The sequence below is a fragment of the Rana temporaria genome, chromosome 1 (genome assembly GCF_905171775.1).
Source record: "Rana temporaria chromosome 1, aRanTem1.1, whole genome shotgun sequence".
Lineage (NCBI taxonomy): Eukaryota > Metazoa > Chordata > Amphibia > Anura > Ranidae > Rana > Rana temporaria.
Window position 1 is genome coordinate 35,128,538 of NC_053489.1, and position 18,107 is coordinate 35,146,644.

Genomic DNA, 18,107 nt, shown 5'->3' on the forward strand with positions numbered 1-18,107 from the left:
GTTGGGATTCAGACAGGAAATGGTTCACTTACTTTATTTCTGTTTGTCCACAGGGTTTTTTCTTTGTTAAAGTAAGCAGGTCTTTCCCATAGCGCTCCTCTATGGCCGCCCTATGGAAGACAATCAAAGACAGACATCATCATCATTTTTTGGCTGCATAGACAGTACAAGGAAGACGTGGGTGACAAACGCAAAAACTAGCCCCCTTCATTTTTCCTGGTGTAAACCATGGCATGATCCCTTCTTTGTTGGTTCTGAAAACTGTGTCTTAGCAGTGTTGGGTCCAAAAGGGGAAAACACATTCAATCTCCAGTTCAAGGGACGCAGCTCTGTGTTGTGCAGGTGTCCCCGGAAAAGTAGAGAAAGAGGGAAAGAAGGAGAGAGAGAGAAAGAAGGAGCGAGAGGGAAAGAAGGAGCGAGAGAGAAGGTCCCTTCCGCCCAGGGACCGCCTCGGCGACTTCTCTCCTCGCCTTAGGTGGCCTCTTTAGGCGATCTTCAGGGACACGTGACATGTCCCAGGAGATCGACTGTCCATTCATAGAGCGCAGCGTGACTCGGGCATTGCGCAGTGAGTGCCCGGCCATGAAGCCGAAAGCTGTCACGGCCAGGTGCCCACACTATGAATGGAGGCGCCTGGCCGGAGAGACGGGAGAGGAGAGGAGCTCCGGGCGGCCGCGTCACTGGACCATGGAGCAGGTAAGTGTTTGCTTATTAAAAGTCAGCAGCTCCACTTTTTGTAGCTTCTGACTTTTAATAAACACTAAAAGGCTGGAACTCCCCTTTAAGTCATTTTGCAATAGGCTATGCAGGTCTTTTGCCATTCTGGGTGGACATTATAGCACATCCTTCTGGAACCTGGCTGTGCTGCAGACACAATCTGTCACCCGCAGGGTTCACTGGACACAGCCGGTGATAGATCCCTGTACCAGCCTGCTGCTGGTTCCATGTGATCGCTGTGACCAATCACTGTGGATCACATGACTATTGTAAGCAATAGATGGCTTCCTTTCATGCCATCCATTGTGTACAATCATGTTCTTAGCTGTGATCGGTCACAGTGATCACATGGTACAGACTTGGCCAATCACAGCCTATCTGTACCATGTGATTAGACTTGGCCAATCACAGCTAATTACAACAATACTCATTGAATTACAGAGTTTCATTTAGTAAAAATGGTTGCTTATAGCAATGAAATTCACTGACATAATCAATCATAATGTGTAAAAAACAAACAAACAAAAAAAACAATCACTTCCCCAGAGTCTTACAGTTTTACTATGATAACACTGTATTGCTCTTGTCACAGTGTGTTAAAAAATGTTTTTTGGTTTTTTTTAAAGTGACATTTTTATGCATACTGTCACCAGATAGTGTTCCTTGTTACTGCCACGCCAGTTATATGATGACACTGTACAGCAGTATGTAAAAAAAAAAAGAAATGTTTTAAATTTCGTAATTTTCAATGTGAATCGGGAAACAACTGCATTATGGCCACTAGATGGAGCTGATGATCATATGAAATAATTACTTACCTTCTATAATCATTGATGAATCAGGAAATCACTGAGTTATGGCCACTGGATGGAGCTGACGATCATAGGAAATAATTATTTACTTCCTGTGATCATGCATTACGGCCACTAGATGGAGCTGACGATCATCATAAATAATTCACTTCCTATAATGATCAGTAAATCAAAAGATTGCAGTAAAATAGCCACTAGATGGAGCTGACAATCATAGGAAATCATTTTCTTCCTATAATCATCAGTGAATCAGGAAACTGCATTATGGCCACTAGATGGAGCTGATAATCTTAGGAAATTATAATTTACCTCCTATGATCATGCATTATGGCCACTAGATGGAGCTGACGATCATCTTAAATAATCCACTTCCTATAATGATTAGTGAATCAGGAAATTACTGCATTTTGGCCATTAGATGGAGCTGACAATCATAGGAAAAAATTATTTACTTTCGAAGATCATGCATTCTGGCCACTAGATGGAGCCGACGATCATCTTAAATAATTCACTTCCTATAATGATCGGTAAATCAGAAAATTGCAGTAAAATAGCCACTAGATGGAGCTGACAGTCATAGGAAATCATTTTCTTCCTATAATCATCAGTGAATCAGGAAACTGCATTATGGCCACTAGATGGAGCTGATAATCTTAGGAAATAATTATTTACCTCCTATGATCATGCATTACGGCCACTAGATGGAGCTGACGATCATCGTAAATAATTCACTTCCTATAATGATCAGTGAATCAGGAAATTACTGCGTTATGGCCACTAGATGGAGGTGACAGTCATAGGAAATAATTATTTACTTCCTATGATCATGCATTATGGCAGGGTTTGACAAATTTGTTTGGAATCTAGGAGCCAGCTAAAAAAGTTAGGAGCCAGAAAACCCACCCCGTCTCAACGAGCTTGCGCGCGGAAGCGAACACATACGTGAGCAGCGCCCGCATATGTAAACGGTGTTCAAACCACACATGTGAGGTATCGCCGTGATTGGTAGAGCGAGAGCAATAATTCTAGCCCTAGACCTCCTCTATAACTCAAAACATGCAACCTGTAGATTTTTTTAAATGTCGCCTATGGAGATTTTAAAGGGTAAAAGTTTGTCGGCATTCCACAAGCGGACGCAATTTTGAAGCGTGACATGTTGGGTATGAATTTACTCGGCGTAACATTATCTTTCATAATATTAAAAAAATGGGGATAACTTTACTGTTGTCTTTTTTATTTTATTTAAAAAAGTGTAATTTTTTCCCAAAAAAGTGCGCTTGTAAGATCGCTGTGAAAATACGGCGTGACAGAAAGTATTGCAATGATCGCCATTTTATTCCCTAGGGTGTTAGGATAAAAAATATATATAATGTTTGGGGGTTCTAATTAGAGGGAAGAAGATGGCAGTGAAAATAGTGAAAAATAGGGAAAAATGACATTAGAATTGCTGTTTAACTTGTAATACCAACAGCCACCACCAGATGGCGCCAGCTCACACATCTGGTTATAATAACTTGTAATACCAACGGCTCACCACCAGATGGCGCCTGCCCACCTTCCAAGCCAAGTCGCCAAGACGCTATTTCTAGTCGCCATGGCGACCTGGCGACTGGGATTTGTCGAGCCCTGCATTATGGACACTAGATGCAGCCTATAATAATAGTAAAAATTCACTTCCTATAATCATCAGTGGATCAGGAAATTACTGCGTTATGGCCACTAGATGGAGGTGACAATCATAGGAAATAATGTTCTTCCTATAATCATCAGTGAATCAGGAAACTGCATTATGGCCACTAGATGGAGCTGATGATCATAGTAAATATGCATTTACCTACCTATGATCACTGGCTCCATCTTGTGGTCATAATGTAATATTTTCCTGATTCACGCTAACCTGTATGAATGAATAAAACTGGATCTGGAGAGAAAATAGCTTAATACATTGTACATGTAGTTCGACAGAACAAATGCTCTGCATATTATTTTTATTAATACACCCCATGGAGTCAGCCCAGGTAGCTGTACTTGTAGTATTTTAAAGAGATACAATGTGGGGAAATGTATGTATCACAGAGGTACACTGCACTTGCACTTTTGACCTAGACATACACTGTAAGTAACCACAAGGTGAGCACATGTCTGTCTCTGCGTTCCCAGCGAGGGATACTGACCTTTCTTTAAGGAAGTCCTCAAACTCTTTACAGTTCTTCCTGCCATCGTTCATGTGTTGAAGGAGACAGTCATAGCCGATGTTACTGGTGATGTCCAGGCTCTGCACATGAAAGAGAACTGGGTCAGAACATTGGGTCACCATGTCACTAAAGGAGAACTCCGCTCTGCTCAGCATTTTGGTTATCTGTTCAGCATTGCACTTGCCTTCGGCCAATCGCTTTCTGGTAGCTGTAATTGAAACGGTTGCTTTGCTGCTATCACTATATGTGATCAACTCAGTGTCCGCACACACACAAGCAAACAACGTAAAAGAAGCAAAACTAGAGGCAAAACTCCTTTTTCATTTTGGATAGAGTAAACAAAGGTTATAACCAGAGGCGTTGCTAGGAGGGTGCGGGGGGTGCGGTCCGCACCGGGTGACACCCGCTAGAGGGGTGACACCATCCCGTTTTTTTTTTTTTAAGCTGACATGCCCAGCCTGCCCTGTGCAATCCCAGCCTGCCCTGTACCACCCCAGCCTGCTCGGTGCCACCCCAGCCTGCCCTGTACCACCCCAGCCTGCCCTGTATCACCCAGCCTGCCCTGTACCACCCCAGACTGCCCTGTATCACCCAGCCTGCCCTGTACCACCCCAGCCTGCCCTGTACCACCCAGCCTGCCCTGTAACACCCTAACTTGTCCTGTACCACCCCAATCTGCCCTATGCCACTATAACTTGCCCTATACCACCCCAACCTGCCCAATGCCACCCTAACTTGCCCTGTACCACCCCAACCTTTCCCATGCCATCCCAACTTGCCCTATGCCACCCTAGCTTGCACTATACCACCCCAACCTGCCCTGTACCACCCTAACTTGCCCTATACCACCCCAACCTGTCCTATGCAACCCTAACTTGCCCTATACCACCCCAAACTACCCTATATCACCCCAACATGCCCTATACCACCTTAACCTGTCCTATACCACCCCACTACACCAACCTGCCACTATACCACTCTATACTACCCTAACCTGCCACTATACTGCCCTATACTATTATTTACAGGGGCTGGTTTGGGGTGCACCCCGTGCCCTGCCTTCTTGGTGCTGGCCAGCCTAGACAGAGGGGGGGTGACACTGTGTTTTACCGCACCGGGTGACACCAACCCTAGTGACGCCACTGGTTATAACCCTTTTTTTGCCATCTGTGTCCCATTGGGGAGATTTCCCTTCACTTCCTGTCCCATAGCCAAAACAGGAAGTGACAGGAAATCCCTCTAATGTGTCAACAGAACTAGTGTCCCCATTGGAAGATTTAGACTCTGTTCCTGTTCTGGTGACCCCAGCAGCGGTGGTTAACTGTGGGGGGGGGAGGGGCTTAAAGGATAACTAAATGAAAACATTTTTTTGTTTTTGTTTTGGATAAAGTGAAAAAGGATAAAAATTAAAAATGTACTCCCAATGATCTGGCATGAGCATTCCCACCATCCCTTATACATCAAAAAAGGAAATTACCTCTTAAAAATGGGATTTTGTGGGCAATGAAAAGAAGAATTAAAAAAATAGAAAAAATATATAAATTGAATATGCAAAAAGTTACAAAAAATATATTAAATAATATATCCAAACCACAATATACATACAAACCACAACGTGGTACATTAAAAACAGTACATAGAATGGATGACAATACATGTGTACAAAGAATGAGTGGTGTTTGCAAATGGACCTCCAGAACCTGCAATGAAGGGTTCAAAGGGATGTACAGATAGCTGACCCAACGCGTTTCGACTTGTGAGTTTACACTTAAATGGTATTTCTACAGAGGATTGATATATGATTACCGTATTTATCGCGGTATAACGCGCTCCCACGTATACCGCGCACCCCTAAAGTGGCCCCCTAACCTGTGGAAAAAAGTTACAGTTTTGGTGTCTTGCGCGGCGTCCATCGGCGGCCTCGTCGGGTCCGGCGTCCTTCTGCGGCTTCGGGTGTCCTCTTCGGCGGGTCGGGTGTCCTCTTCGGCGGGTCGGGTGTCCTCTTCGGCGGGTCCGGCGTCCTCGCGGCGTCCTCCCCGCTCGTTTCCCGCCACGAGTTTGAATACTGCGCCGGGATATACCGAGCGCAGTACACTCGGGTATCTTCGGGCAGGCTCGGCAACTATCGCGCTGACGTCCTGTACGCTCAGGACGTCAGCGCGAGAAGTGCGGAGACTGCCCGAAGATACCCGAGTGTACTGCGCTCGGTATATGCCGGCGCAGTATTCAAACTCGTGGCGGGAAAGCGGGTATCGGCGTATATCGTGCACCCGCGATTTTGCCCTTATTTTCAGGGCAAAATAGTGCGCGGTATACGCCGATAAATACGGTATTTATCATTGTTCCTTTTTCTGTACTAAGTACATGTATTATTTGGTTGTTTTTGCAATATCAGAGATGCTGTCTTTTCCTGATGAAGACATTAGTGTAAACTCACAAGTCGAAACGCGTTGGCTCAGCTATCTGTACATCCCTTTGAACCCTTCATTGCAGGTTCTGGAGGTCCATTTGCAAACACCACTCATTCTTTGTACACATGTATTGTCATCCATTCTATGTACTGTTTTTAATGTACCACTTTGTGGTTTGTATGTATATTGTGGTATGGATATATTATTTAATATATTTTTTGTAACTTTTTTGCATATTAAATTTATATATTTTTTCTATTTTTTTTAATTCTTCTTTTCATTGCCCAAAAAATCCCATTTTTAAGAGGTAATTTCCTTGAAAAAGGATTAGAACAAAATGTTCTATATGGCCCAAAGACAAAAGGAGGACTTGGTCTCCCGCACCTGATCAAATACTACCAAGCAGCTAGACTAGCACAATTATCCAGGGTGTACTCAAAACTTGAGAAGCCTGATTGGATTGAGATAGAGAGACAGGCAGTTCCTAATCACTCCTTAGAGGAACTGATGTGGTGTTCCCAGAAGTCCAGGCCTGCAGTAATGTCACCTGCACTGTCCTTTAGACTATGGGACGATTTGAGGCATCTTCCTTCCTTAATATCAAATGTTCGCCCACTGGCACAAATCTTTCATAACCCCCAGTTTGTCCCGGGAATGGATGCCAAAGAATTTCAATGGTGGATAGACAAGGGGATTTACAGAATCGGGGACTTTTTCTCTGTCTCTGGTCCGCTCTCGTTGAAACACTGTGTGGAGAGGTTGAAATTACCGGACTCTGAGAAAATACGATATTCCCAAATGTATCACTTTGTATCATCGCTCTGGAAAAACAAGTCCTCTCCCCCAATCTTCACTCGCTACGAGCAATGGTGTAGCCAAAAGGCGGAGCAAAGGGGAGGCATATCTATAATATACACATCCTTATCGGAACCAACGTCCAAATTCTTGTACATGGAGGCTTGGGAAAGAGATCTACAAGAGACCTGGGACCTGGAGGAATGGCACAAGGTAGGAACGAGAGCTTTCAAAGTTATAATGCGATGGTATCTGGTACCTAGTAGGGTGGCGGCGGTGTTCCCGACCGCCTCACCGCTATGTTTTAGGGAATGTCAAGCCCAGGGCTCCATGCTACATATTTGGTGGGAGTGTCCAAAAATTAGAGGATTTTGGAATAAAATCTTTCACCTTCTCAGAAAAGTAACGGGCTTCCCGGTGGTGAAGTCCACACAGATAGCGTTGCTTGGTGTCCGCATCCCACAAGCCCCCAAAATTACTCAAAAACTGATTGATTTTATGCTCTTAGGGGCAAAAACTACTTTAGCTGGGGCATGGAAACAACCTACGGTATCTGTCTCGGCGGCCAAGAGGAAAATATCTTGGATCATGAACCAAGAGAAAATGATTAGCTCAATTCTAAACACTACTAATCTATTTGAGGCGATTTGGGAGCCCTGGGCTAGACATATTGGTATATCCCTCACGCTGGAACCTTAGGCGAATTCTACAGTTGTTTACAGTCTGTAGCTGGCAATATCCTTCTTTCTTCTCCTTTTCTCTTTTTCTGCTCCTATATCTTTAGGCTATCTTTTCTTTTTATATATATATATTATTTATTTCTGTTGTTCTCACTAATACAACGTTTGATAGCAGTCACTGTACCTCGGTCTGCTTTAGCTAGAACTTGATGCTCATACAGCTCTAGGACCACAGGAGCTTCTGTATGCCTCGGTAGGTATCGTTAGGATTCTCCGAGGAGGAAAGAACTACTAGCTCCTAGTATTAATCTCCTCACTTTAGAGCTCTTGACCGACTCTGGAGGTTTCTGTTATTCTGGAGCCGCGAGATGAGTTCTGTGTTTAAGAATGTTTAAGAATGTATCTCCTGAATTTATCGAATTAGCCTGTCCCCGACACAGTTTGTGCCCATAGGGGGTGTCGGGACTGGCAATAGAATTAAGTGCTTTTATGTAATTGTTAGCATACGAAGTGGGTGGGTGACCTGTTTTTTTTTTCTTTTTTTCCTCTAAAGATGGTTGTTTATCTGACATGAATACTTTGACAAGCATTGTACGTATTTAATACTGGCCCCAGAATGTGCTGGCGGCAATAACGTGTACTGTACTGCTCTTCAATAAATTTATTTTAAACTGAAAAAAAAAAAAAGAAAAGGGATTAGGACCCCCAGTCAGGTTTTTATTGCAGCCTGTGTCTACATTAGGGAGATTCACTCTCTCTATTTGTCCTGTTAATTATTATCATCAAACACCCTATTGTTCTGAGTGGACGTCATATGACGCTGCGCCCTTTTAAGCCACTAGGGGGCGCGCGCAGTAATCAATGCATTTTTATAGCACTGTTCGCTGTATAAATGTGAATGGTCCCCAAAATGTGTCAAAAGCGTCCGATGTGTCCGCCGCAATATCGCAGTCACGATAAAAAATCGCTGATCGCCGCCATTACTAGTAAAAAAAAAAATAATAATAATAAAAATGATATAAATCTATCCCCTATTTCGTAGCCGCTATAACTTTTGCGCAAACCAATCAATATACGCTTATTGCGATTTTTTTTACCAAAAATATGTAGAAGAATACGTATCGGCCTAAACTGAGAAAAAATTTGAATAATAAAAAAAAATGGATATTAATTATAGCAAAAAGTCAAAAATTTGGTGTTTTTTTTTTCAAAATTGTCGCTCTTCTTTTGTTTGTAGCGCAATAAATAAAAGCCGCATAGGTGATCAAATACCCCCAAAAGAAAGCTCTATTTATGGGGAAAAAAATTTATAAAAATGTCATTTGGGTACAGTGTTGCATGACGGCGCAATTGTCATTTAAAGTGTGACAGCACTGAAAAATGGCTTGGGCATGAAGGGGGTGAAAGTGCCCAGTAGGCAAGTGGTTATAAGGTGCAAGAAATACAAAGATGTAGAAAAATATATATATATTTTGAATGAATACATAGAATACATCCAACATTTGATCTTAATATATAAGCAGAATGCACGAGCTGATTAGGTCGCTACGTTTCGCCATTTCAATGGCTTCTTCAGGAGAACTTTAATATCAGGCACTGTATATAAGATCACTATAATAGAAAATATAATAATATATTATATTTTATATGATATATTATATTTTCTGGGGACATGGTGCTTTGGGGTGGGGGGCACAGTGCCCCCCCTGCCCCAAAGCACCAACCCCCCCATGTTGAAGGGCATGTGGCCTTGCATTGTCTAGGAGGGGGCGCTTGCTCGGCCCCTTTCCTGACCTGCTTTAAAAAAAGAAAAATAATTTTCTTTTTTTAAAGCACCCCGTCCCGATGAGCTTGCGAACGCATACGTGAGCAGCACCCACATATGAAAACGGTGTTCAAACCACACATGTGAGGTATCGCCGCAATTGTTAGAGCGAGAGCAATAATTCTAGCCCTAGACCTCCTCTGTAACTCAAAACATGCAACCTGTAGAATTTATTAAACATCGCCTGTGGAGATTTTTAAGGGTAAAAGTTTGTCGCCATTCCACGAGCGGGCGCAACTTTGAAGCGTGACATGTTGGGTATCAGCGTGACATGTTGGGTATCAGCGTGACATCGGCGTAATATCATCTTTCACAATATAAAAAAAAATTGGACTAACTTTACTGTTGTCTTATTTTTTAATTTATTGAGCCGCTGCGTGCCCCCGGGGGCGCACATCGTGGCGATCGTTGTTGCAGGGTGTCAGTCTGACACCCCGCAACACCGATCTAGGTAAAGAGTCTCTGACACGGCTGATCACGATGTAAACAGGAAAAGCCAGTAATCGGCTTTTCCTCACTCGCGTCTGTCAGGCGTGAGTAGAGGAGAGCTGATCGGCTGCTCCTCTGACAAGGGTGGTTTGTGCTGATCGATTATCAGCACAGCCCCCCTGAGGATGCCCACACTGGACCACCAGGGATGCCACTAGACCACCAGGGATGCAAAAAACAGGTATGCCCCCCTAGACCACCAGGGATGACAATGACAGAAATAATGGATGCCAATCAGTGCCCGCAATGGATGCCAATCAGTGCCCACAATAGGCATCACTGATTGGCAGGCATTGTTTGGCACTGATTGGCATCCATTAGTACAACACATACGTTAGTGCCACCTATCAGTGCCCATCTATGCCCATCCGTGCCGCCTATCAGTGCCCATCCATGCCGCCTATCAGTGCCCATCCGTGCCGCCTATCAGTGCCCATCCGTGCCGCCTATCTGTGCCCATCCATGTCGCTTATCCGTGCCCATCCATGCCGCCTATCAGTGCCCATCCGTGCCGCCTATCAGTGCCGCATATTAGTGCCCATCATCAGTGCCCATCAATGCCACCACATCAGTGCCACCTCATCGGTGCCGCCTTATCAGTGCCCATCAGTGAAGGAGAAAACTTACTTATTTACAATATTTTATAACAGAAAAATAAAAATCCCAGAGGTGATCAAATACCACCAAAAGAAAGCTCTATTTTTGGGTACAAAATTATAAAAATTTAGGGCCAGATTCATAAAGAATTGCGGCGGCGTAACGTATGTCCTTTACGTTACTCCGCCGCAAGTTTTCGTCGTAAGTGCTTGATTCACAAAGCACTTGCGTGTAAACTTGCGGCGGCATAGCGTAAAGCCGTCCGGCGCGCCTAATTCAAATGGGGCGGGGACCATTTAAATTAGGCGCGTTATCGCGCCGAACGTACTGCGCATGCTCCGTTTTGAAATTTCCCACCGTGCTTTGCGCGAAATGACGTCGCCCCGGCGTAATGTTTTGAATGGTGACATGCGTAACGTACCTTCGTCTTCCCGGACGTCTTACGCAAAAAAAATAAAAAAATCAAAAAATTGAAATAGCAGCCGTAACTTTGCGACGCGAAAAGCCGACTAGCGACGACGTAACGAACGCGCGTACCTTCGTGGATCGCCGTAAACAGCTAATTAGCATACCCGACGCAGAAAAGGACGCGATCTCCACCCAGGGGCCGCCGAAGTATTGCATCCTAAGATCCGAAGGCGTACGAAGCCGTACGCCTGTCGGATCTTAGCCAAATGCCGTCGTATCTTTGTTTGTGAATTACAAATTAACCACTTAAGCCCCGGACCAATATGCTGCCTAAAGACCCAAGGGGTTTTTACAGTTCGGGACTGCGTCGCTTTAACAGACAATTGCGCGGTCGTGCGACGTGGCTCCCAAACAAAATTGGCGTCCTTTTTTCCCCACAAATAGAGCTTTCTTTTGGTGGTATTTGATCACCTCTGCGGTTTTTATTTTTTGCGCTATAAACAAAAATAGAGCGACAATTTTGAAAAAAAATCAATATTTTTTACTTTTTGCTATAATAAATATCCCCCAAAAACATATATAACATTTTTTTTTCCTCAGTTTAGGCCGATACGTATTCTTCTACCTATTTTTGGTAGAAAAAATCGCAATAATCGTTTATCGGTTGGTGTGCGCAAAATGTATAGCGTTTACAAAATAGGGGATAGTTTTATTGCATTTTTATTTTTTTAATTTTTTTTACTACTAATGATCAGCGATTTTTTTCGTGACTGCGACATTATGGCGGACACTTCGGACAATTTTTACACATTTTTGGGACCATTGTCATTTTCACAGCAAAAAATGCATTTAAATTGCATTCTTTATTGTGGAAATGACAGTTGCAGTTTGGGAGTTAACCACAGGGGGCGCTGTAGGAGTTAGTGGTCACTTAGTGTGTGTTTACAACTGTAGGGGGGTGTGGCTGTAGGACTGACGTCATCGATCGAGTCTCCCTATAAAAGGGATCACTCGATCGATGCAGCCGCCACAGTGAAGAACGGGGAAGCCGTGTTTACATATGGCTCTCCCCGTTCTTCAGCTCCGGGGAGCGATCGCGACGGGGCGGCTATAAATGAATAGCCGCGCCGTCGTCCCGGATCGCTCCCCGAGGCTTAAGGACCGCCGCATGTACCGGGGGGGGGGGTCCCGATCGGACCCCCGACCCACGTCAAGCAGAGGACGTACAGGTGTGATACGTGCCATTCTGCTGACGTATATTTACATGAGGCGGTCCTTAAGTGGTTAAGATACGACGCGGCAAATTTGAAAGTACGCCGGAGTATCAGCAGATACTCCGGCGTACTTTTTCTGTGAATCTGGCCCTTAGTTTGGGTACAGTGTAGCACGACCGCGCAATTGTCATTCAAAGTGCAACAGCGCTGAAAGCTAAAAATCGGTCAGGGCGGGAAGGTGTATAAGTGCCCGGTATGGAAGTGGTTAAAATGTGACAGCGCTGAAGTCTTGAAAATTGGACTGGGCAGGAAAGGCGGTGAAAGCGTCCGGTATTGAAGCGGTTAAGGAATTTTTTTTTTTTTTTATAGCGGCTCTATAATGACATTTTGTTCTGCAATCAAATGTGACAAGTCGTATTAAAATGACTTTTACAGGATTCTAGCTGACTCATAGAACTGGTATAACCGGAGCGTGCCATCATGTGAGACAGGGGGAGCCATATCGCCCCGGGGCAGGGACTGCACTGCCGGTCTGACGGGTTCCACGGGTGACACACGCAGGCCCGGGACTCCACGAGGCTGACGACTCCTTTCCAAGGACAGTCCCTCCGGCCGGCCATACACTGTTAGACCTTCCAAATTGAAACGAATATTCAAACCTAAAATTCTCAGCGCGTTCCATGACTTGGCAACTGTCGTTTTTTTTGGAACAATTGGAATTCCCCTGATGAAAGCCACAGACACTGTCACATATTTATTCATCTATACGAGAATTTTTTATTCCATCCTGCTCCTTTGAATGTTGTCATCACTGTGGTTGAAAACAAGCGTTAATTTGGCCCCCAAGAAGGCCCCATCCACATTAGCGCGTCTCCAAAGTCGCACGATTTCCAGTGCGACTTTGGAGCGTGACTTTGACCCCGACATTACATTCTCTGGACCAAAGTCGCACCAGAAGTCGCACCAAAGTAGTGCAGTAGTAGTAGTCGCATCAGAAGTCGCACCAAAGTAGTGCAGTAGTAGTAGTCGCATCAGAAGTCGCACCAAAGTAGTGCAGTAGTAGTAGTCGCATCAGAAGTCGCACCAAAGTAGTGCAGTAGTAGTGGTCGCATCAGAAGTCGCACCAAAGTAGTGCAGTAGCAGTAGTCGCGTCAGAAGTTGCACCAAAGTAGTGCAGTAGTATTAGTCGCATCAGAAGTCGCACCAAAGTAGTGCAGTAGCAGTAGTCGCGTCGATTTGAACAGGTACCATAAAAAAAAAAATGGGCTGCGACTTGTCACGCGGCTTTGATGTCCAAAGTCCAATAACAAGCGGCACAAGTGTGAATGGAGCCGAACAATTCGAAAATGGAACTAACATTCTTAAAATGAAACAATTCCAATGAAAAGCTTTAGGCTTCACTCACAGCGAGGCGATTTGAATCGCGGGCAGAATCAGTGCGATTCTGCCAACGATTCCAAAATTTCGGACGCGTTTGCGATGCCATTATTTCTTTATAGGACCCTAAACAAGGTGCGATTTTGCCGCGAATGTCGAGCGACAAACAGGGCCGCCATCGGGAATTATGGGGCCCCTTACACAGCTTGGGGGGGGGGGGTGCCGCCGAATTGAGAAGGCGGGGGGCCCTTACAAAAAAAAGAAGAAATAAAGAAAAATATATAAATAAAACTAGGGACTGGGGACCTCTGGGCTCTTTAATAAAAAGAAAAGAAAAGAAAGAAAAAATATATTTAAAAATATATATTTTTTTTTTTAAAGGGGGGGGGGGGGGTTGCCATCTGGGGCCCTGGGGACCTCTGGGCCCTTTAATAAAAAAAAATTATGAAAAGAAATTACAAAAAAAGGGGGGTTGTCACCCGGGCCCCTGGGGACCTCCGGACCTCTAAAAACAAATAAAAAAAATTGTCCCTTTAATAAAAAATAAAATACAAATATATTTAAAAATATATATTTTTTTTATAAAAAATAAATTAAAAAAAGAGGGGGTTGCCGTCTGGGGACCTCTGGACCCCCTAAAAAAAAAATGGCCCTTTAATAAAAAATTAAATAAAAATATATTTAAAAAACATAAATCTTTCTTATAAAAAATACATAAAAAAAGGGGGGTTGCCATCTGTGGCCCTATGGGCCCCTGGGGACCTCCGGACCCCTAAAAAAAAAAAAAATTGTCCCTTTAATAAAAATATATTTAAAAAAATACATTAAAAAAAGAGGGGGTTGCCATCCAGGCCCCTGGGGACCTCCGGGCCCCTTACAGGTGTACTGCCTGTACCCCCCTGATGGCGGCCCTGGCGACAAAACATGCTACAATCGCAGCAAAAATCACAACGCCAAACGCTCCTGGCTCTGTGCCAAGATTTGGTACATGAGCTTCTTTGGAGCGAAGGAAGGCCCATTCAAATGAATGCTGCTGCTCCAAAAACGCTGCACTAAAAAATGCGCCGTAGCAGCTGTCGCTGCGCTATGCTCAGGTGTGAATGGAGTCTAGAGCCGCGTACACACGACCATTTTTCACGTCATGGGAAAAAAAACGAAGTTTTTCTCGACATGATTCTTGTCAAACCTGCCTTGCCTACACACGATCGTGAAAAAAAAAAATGCTCGAGCAAAGCACGGTGACGTACAACACGTACGACGGCACTATAAAGGGGAAGTTCCATTCGATTGGCGACACCCTTTTTAGCTGATTATGCAAATTTCCCTTCTCATAACTTGCTTCTGAGCATGCACGTTTTTTTTTAAGCCTACACACGACTGTTTTTTATGAACAATTTAAAAAATGGCATGCCCGTGACCGGGACCGCGGGACCCACGGACCCGATCGCTGCTGGAGTCCCGCGATCGGTCCCCGGAGCTGAATAACGGGGAGAGCTGTGTGTAAACACGGCTTTCCCGTTCCTCACTGTGGCTGCGGCTGCATCGATCGTGTGTTCCCTTTTATAGGGAGACACAATCGATGATGTCACACCTACAGCCACACCCCCTACAGTTGTAAACACATATGAGGTCACACATAACCCCATCAGCGCCCCCCTTGTGGTTAACTCCCAAACTTCAATTGTAATTTTCACAGTAAACAATGCATATTTAATGCATTTTTTTTGCTGTGAAAATGACAATGGTGGCAAAAATGTGTCAAAATTGTCCGAAGCGTCCGCCATAATGTCGCAGTCACGAAAAAAATCGCTGATCGCCGTCATTAGTAGTAAAAAAAAAAAAATAATAATAATAAAAATGCAATAAAACTATCCCCTATTTTGTAAACGCTATACATTTTGCGCAAACCAACCCATAAACGCTTATTGCGATTTTCGTACCCACGGCTGGGCACCTAAAGAGGACGTACCTGTACGTGTTTGTGCCCAGCCGTGCCATTCTGCCGACGTATATGTGCAGGAGGCGGTCCGAGAGTTTCCCCATAGAAGTCAATGGAAACGAAAATAATTTGTTCCGTATTGGACTTCATTGGCATGCAATACTGCATGTGGCCAGAGATGGGGGGGGGGCGCCGGAGAGCCTCAGAAACACTCGAAAAGGCCAGAGGACAGCACGGCTGACCTCGGAAACCCTTGGAAACACAGGAGAACGGAGTATTTACGAGTATTTCTGCTCGGCTCCGGTGCCCCCGCACCTCAGGCCAAATGCGGTACTGCACACCCCATTAGCTTGAATTCTGCTCGTTATGCAAGACAACGCTCACAAACCGAGTCAGAATAAAAAATAAAAAAAGTTGCTTGTCTTTCAAAATGTTTGTTAACCACTTCCGGACCGCCGCACGTACATATACGTCGGCAGAATGGCACGGACAGGCACATTGGCGTACCTGTACGTCCCTGCCTAGACGTGGGTTGGGGGTCCGATCGGGACCCCCCCCGTACATGCGGCGGTTCCCGTGGCTGTCCGAGCGATCCGGGACGAGGGTGCGGCTATTCGTTTCTAGCCGCCCCCTCGCGATCGCTCCCCGGAGCTGAAGAACGGGGAGAGCCGTATGTAAACACGGCTTCCCCGTGCTTCACTGTGGCGGCTGCATCGATCGAGTGATCCCTTTTATAGGGGAGACTCGATGACCTCAGACCTACAGCCACACCCCCCTACAGTTGTAAACACACACTAGGTGAACCCTAACTCCTACAGCGCCCCCTGTGGTTAACTCCCAAACTGCAACTGTCATTTTCACAATAAACAATGCAATTTAAATGCATTTTTTGCTGTGAAAATGACAATGGTCCCAAAAATGTGTCAAAATTGTCCGAAGTGTCCGCCATAATGTCGCAGTCACGAAAAAAATCGCTGATCGCCGCCATTAGTAGTAAAAAAAAAATAAAATAAAACTATCCCCTATTTTGTAAACGCTATAAATTTTGCGCAAACCAACCGATAAACGCTTATTGCGATTTTTTTTACCAAAAATAGGTAGAAGAATACGTATCAGCCTAAACTGAGTAACAAATTTTTTTTTTATATATTTTTGGGGGATATTTATTATAACAAAAAGTAAAAAATATTGCATTTTTTTCAAAATTGTCGCTCTATTTTTGTTTATAGCGCAAAAAATAAAAACCGCAGAGGCGATCTAATACCACCAAAAGAAAGCTCTATTTGTGGGGAAAAAGGACGCCAATTTTGTTTGGGAGCCACGTCGCACGACCGCGCAATTGTCAGTTAAAGAGACGCAGTGCCGAATTGTAAAAACCCCTTGGGTCATTTAGCAGCATATTGGTCCGGTCCTTAAGTGGTTAAACGCGTTACTCGTAAACCGAGGTTCCACTGTATATCCGTTTTATTCTACTAAGGCTGCATATTGGTAAAGTTCCGCTCCAAGTTACAATGGATCACCTGCCACAAAATAACAGAGAAAAGAGCTGCAAGCTCCTGAGAATTCTTTTAAAAACTCTGCAATGACCTTTGCCCCAGAGCCGGCCTGGTTAAACATTTTTTATTTTTTTTCCCAGGAACTTCCTCGTGCTTCAAATGTCATTTTCTTGTTCTCTCTCAATTCAAAACGACGTTGTAAATAAAGTTTGAACATTCCAAAAAAAAAAAAGTTTGTTTGAAATGAAAACCCAACTCTGGCTAAATGATTGTTTTTAACTTTGCCTAGAGCAGAGAAGGGTTGGGTCACTTGTCTGGTTTATGAGATCCCGTTGGGAGTTTTTTATCTTATTTTTTTGTGGGGTCACATGGACAGGAAGTGAGATCGATTCTCCTTAACCACCTAAGACCCGGACCTTTAGGCAGCTAAAGGACCCGGCCAGTTTTTAAGATTCGGCACTGCGTCCCTTTAACTGACAATTGCGCGGTCGTGCGGCGTGGCTCCCAAACAAAATTGGCATTCTTTTTTTCCCCACAAATAGAGCTTTCTTTTGGTGGTATTTGATCACCTCTGCGGTTTTTATTTTTTGCGCTTTGAACAAAAATAGAGCGGCAATTTTGAAAAAAATGCAATATTTTTTACTTTTTGCTATAATAAATATCCCCAAAAATATATATATATAAAAAAAAAATCCTCAGTTTAGGCCGATACGTATTCTTCTACCTATTTTTGGTAAAAAAAAAAATCGCAATAAGCGTTTATCGATTGGTTTGCGCAAAATTTATAGCGTTTACAGAATAGGGGATAGTTTTATTGCATTTTTATAAATTATTTATTTTTTACTACTAATGGCGGCGATCAGCGATTTTTTTCGTGACTGCGACATTATGGCGGACACTTCGGACAATTTTGACACATTTTTGGGACCATTGTCATTTTCACAGCAAAAAATGCACTGATTACTGTGAAAATGACATTGCAGTTTGGGAGTTAACCACAAGGGGGCGCTGAAGGGGTTAAGTGTGACCTCATCTCTGTTTCTAACTGTAGGGGGGTGTGGCCGTAGGTGTGAAGTCATTGATTGTGTTTTCCTATAAAAGGGATCACACGATCGATGACGCCGCCACAGTGAAGAACGGGGAATCTGGGTT

The 18,107-nt window shown here is 44.1% G+C and overlaps 1 protein-coding gene across 2 annotated transcripts in view; it reads right to left on the bottom strand.

Annotated features, from left to right (window-relative positions):
- The window catches only part of PSTPIP2 (proline-serine-threonine phosphatase interacting protein 2), a 172,721-nt gene that overhangs the window by 85,344 nt on the left and 69,270 nt on the right, over positions 1–18,107 (bottom strand). For both annotated transcript variants that reach the window (XM_040336265.1, XM_040336257.1), the window contains exons 2-3: positions 3,704–3,804; positions 33–110 (exon numbers count right to left, since the gene is read on the bottom strand). In XM_040336265.1, the coding sequence (XP_040192199.1) occupies positions 33–110; positions 3,704–3,804 (179 nt within the window). The remainder of the gene's footprint in view (positions 1–32; positions 111–3,703; positions 3,805–18,107) is intronic.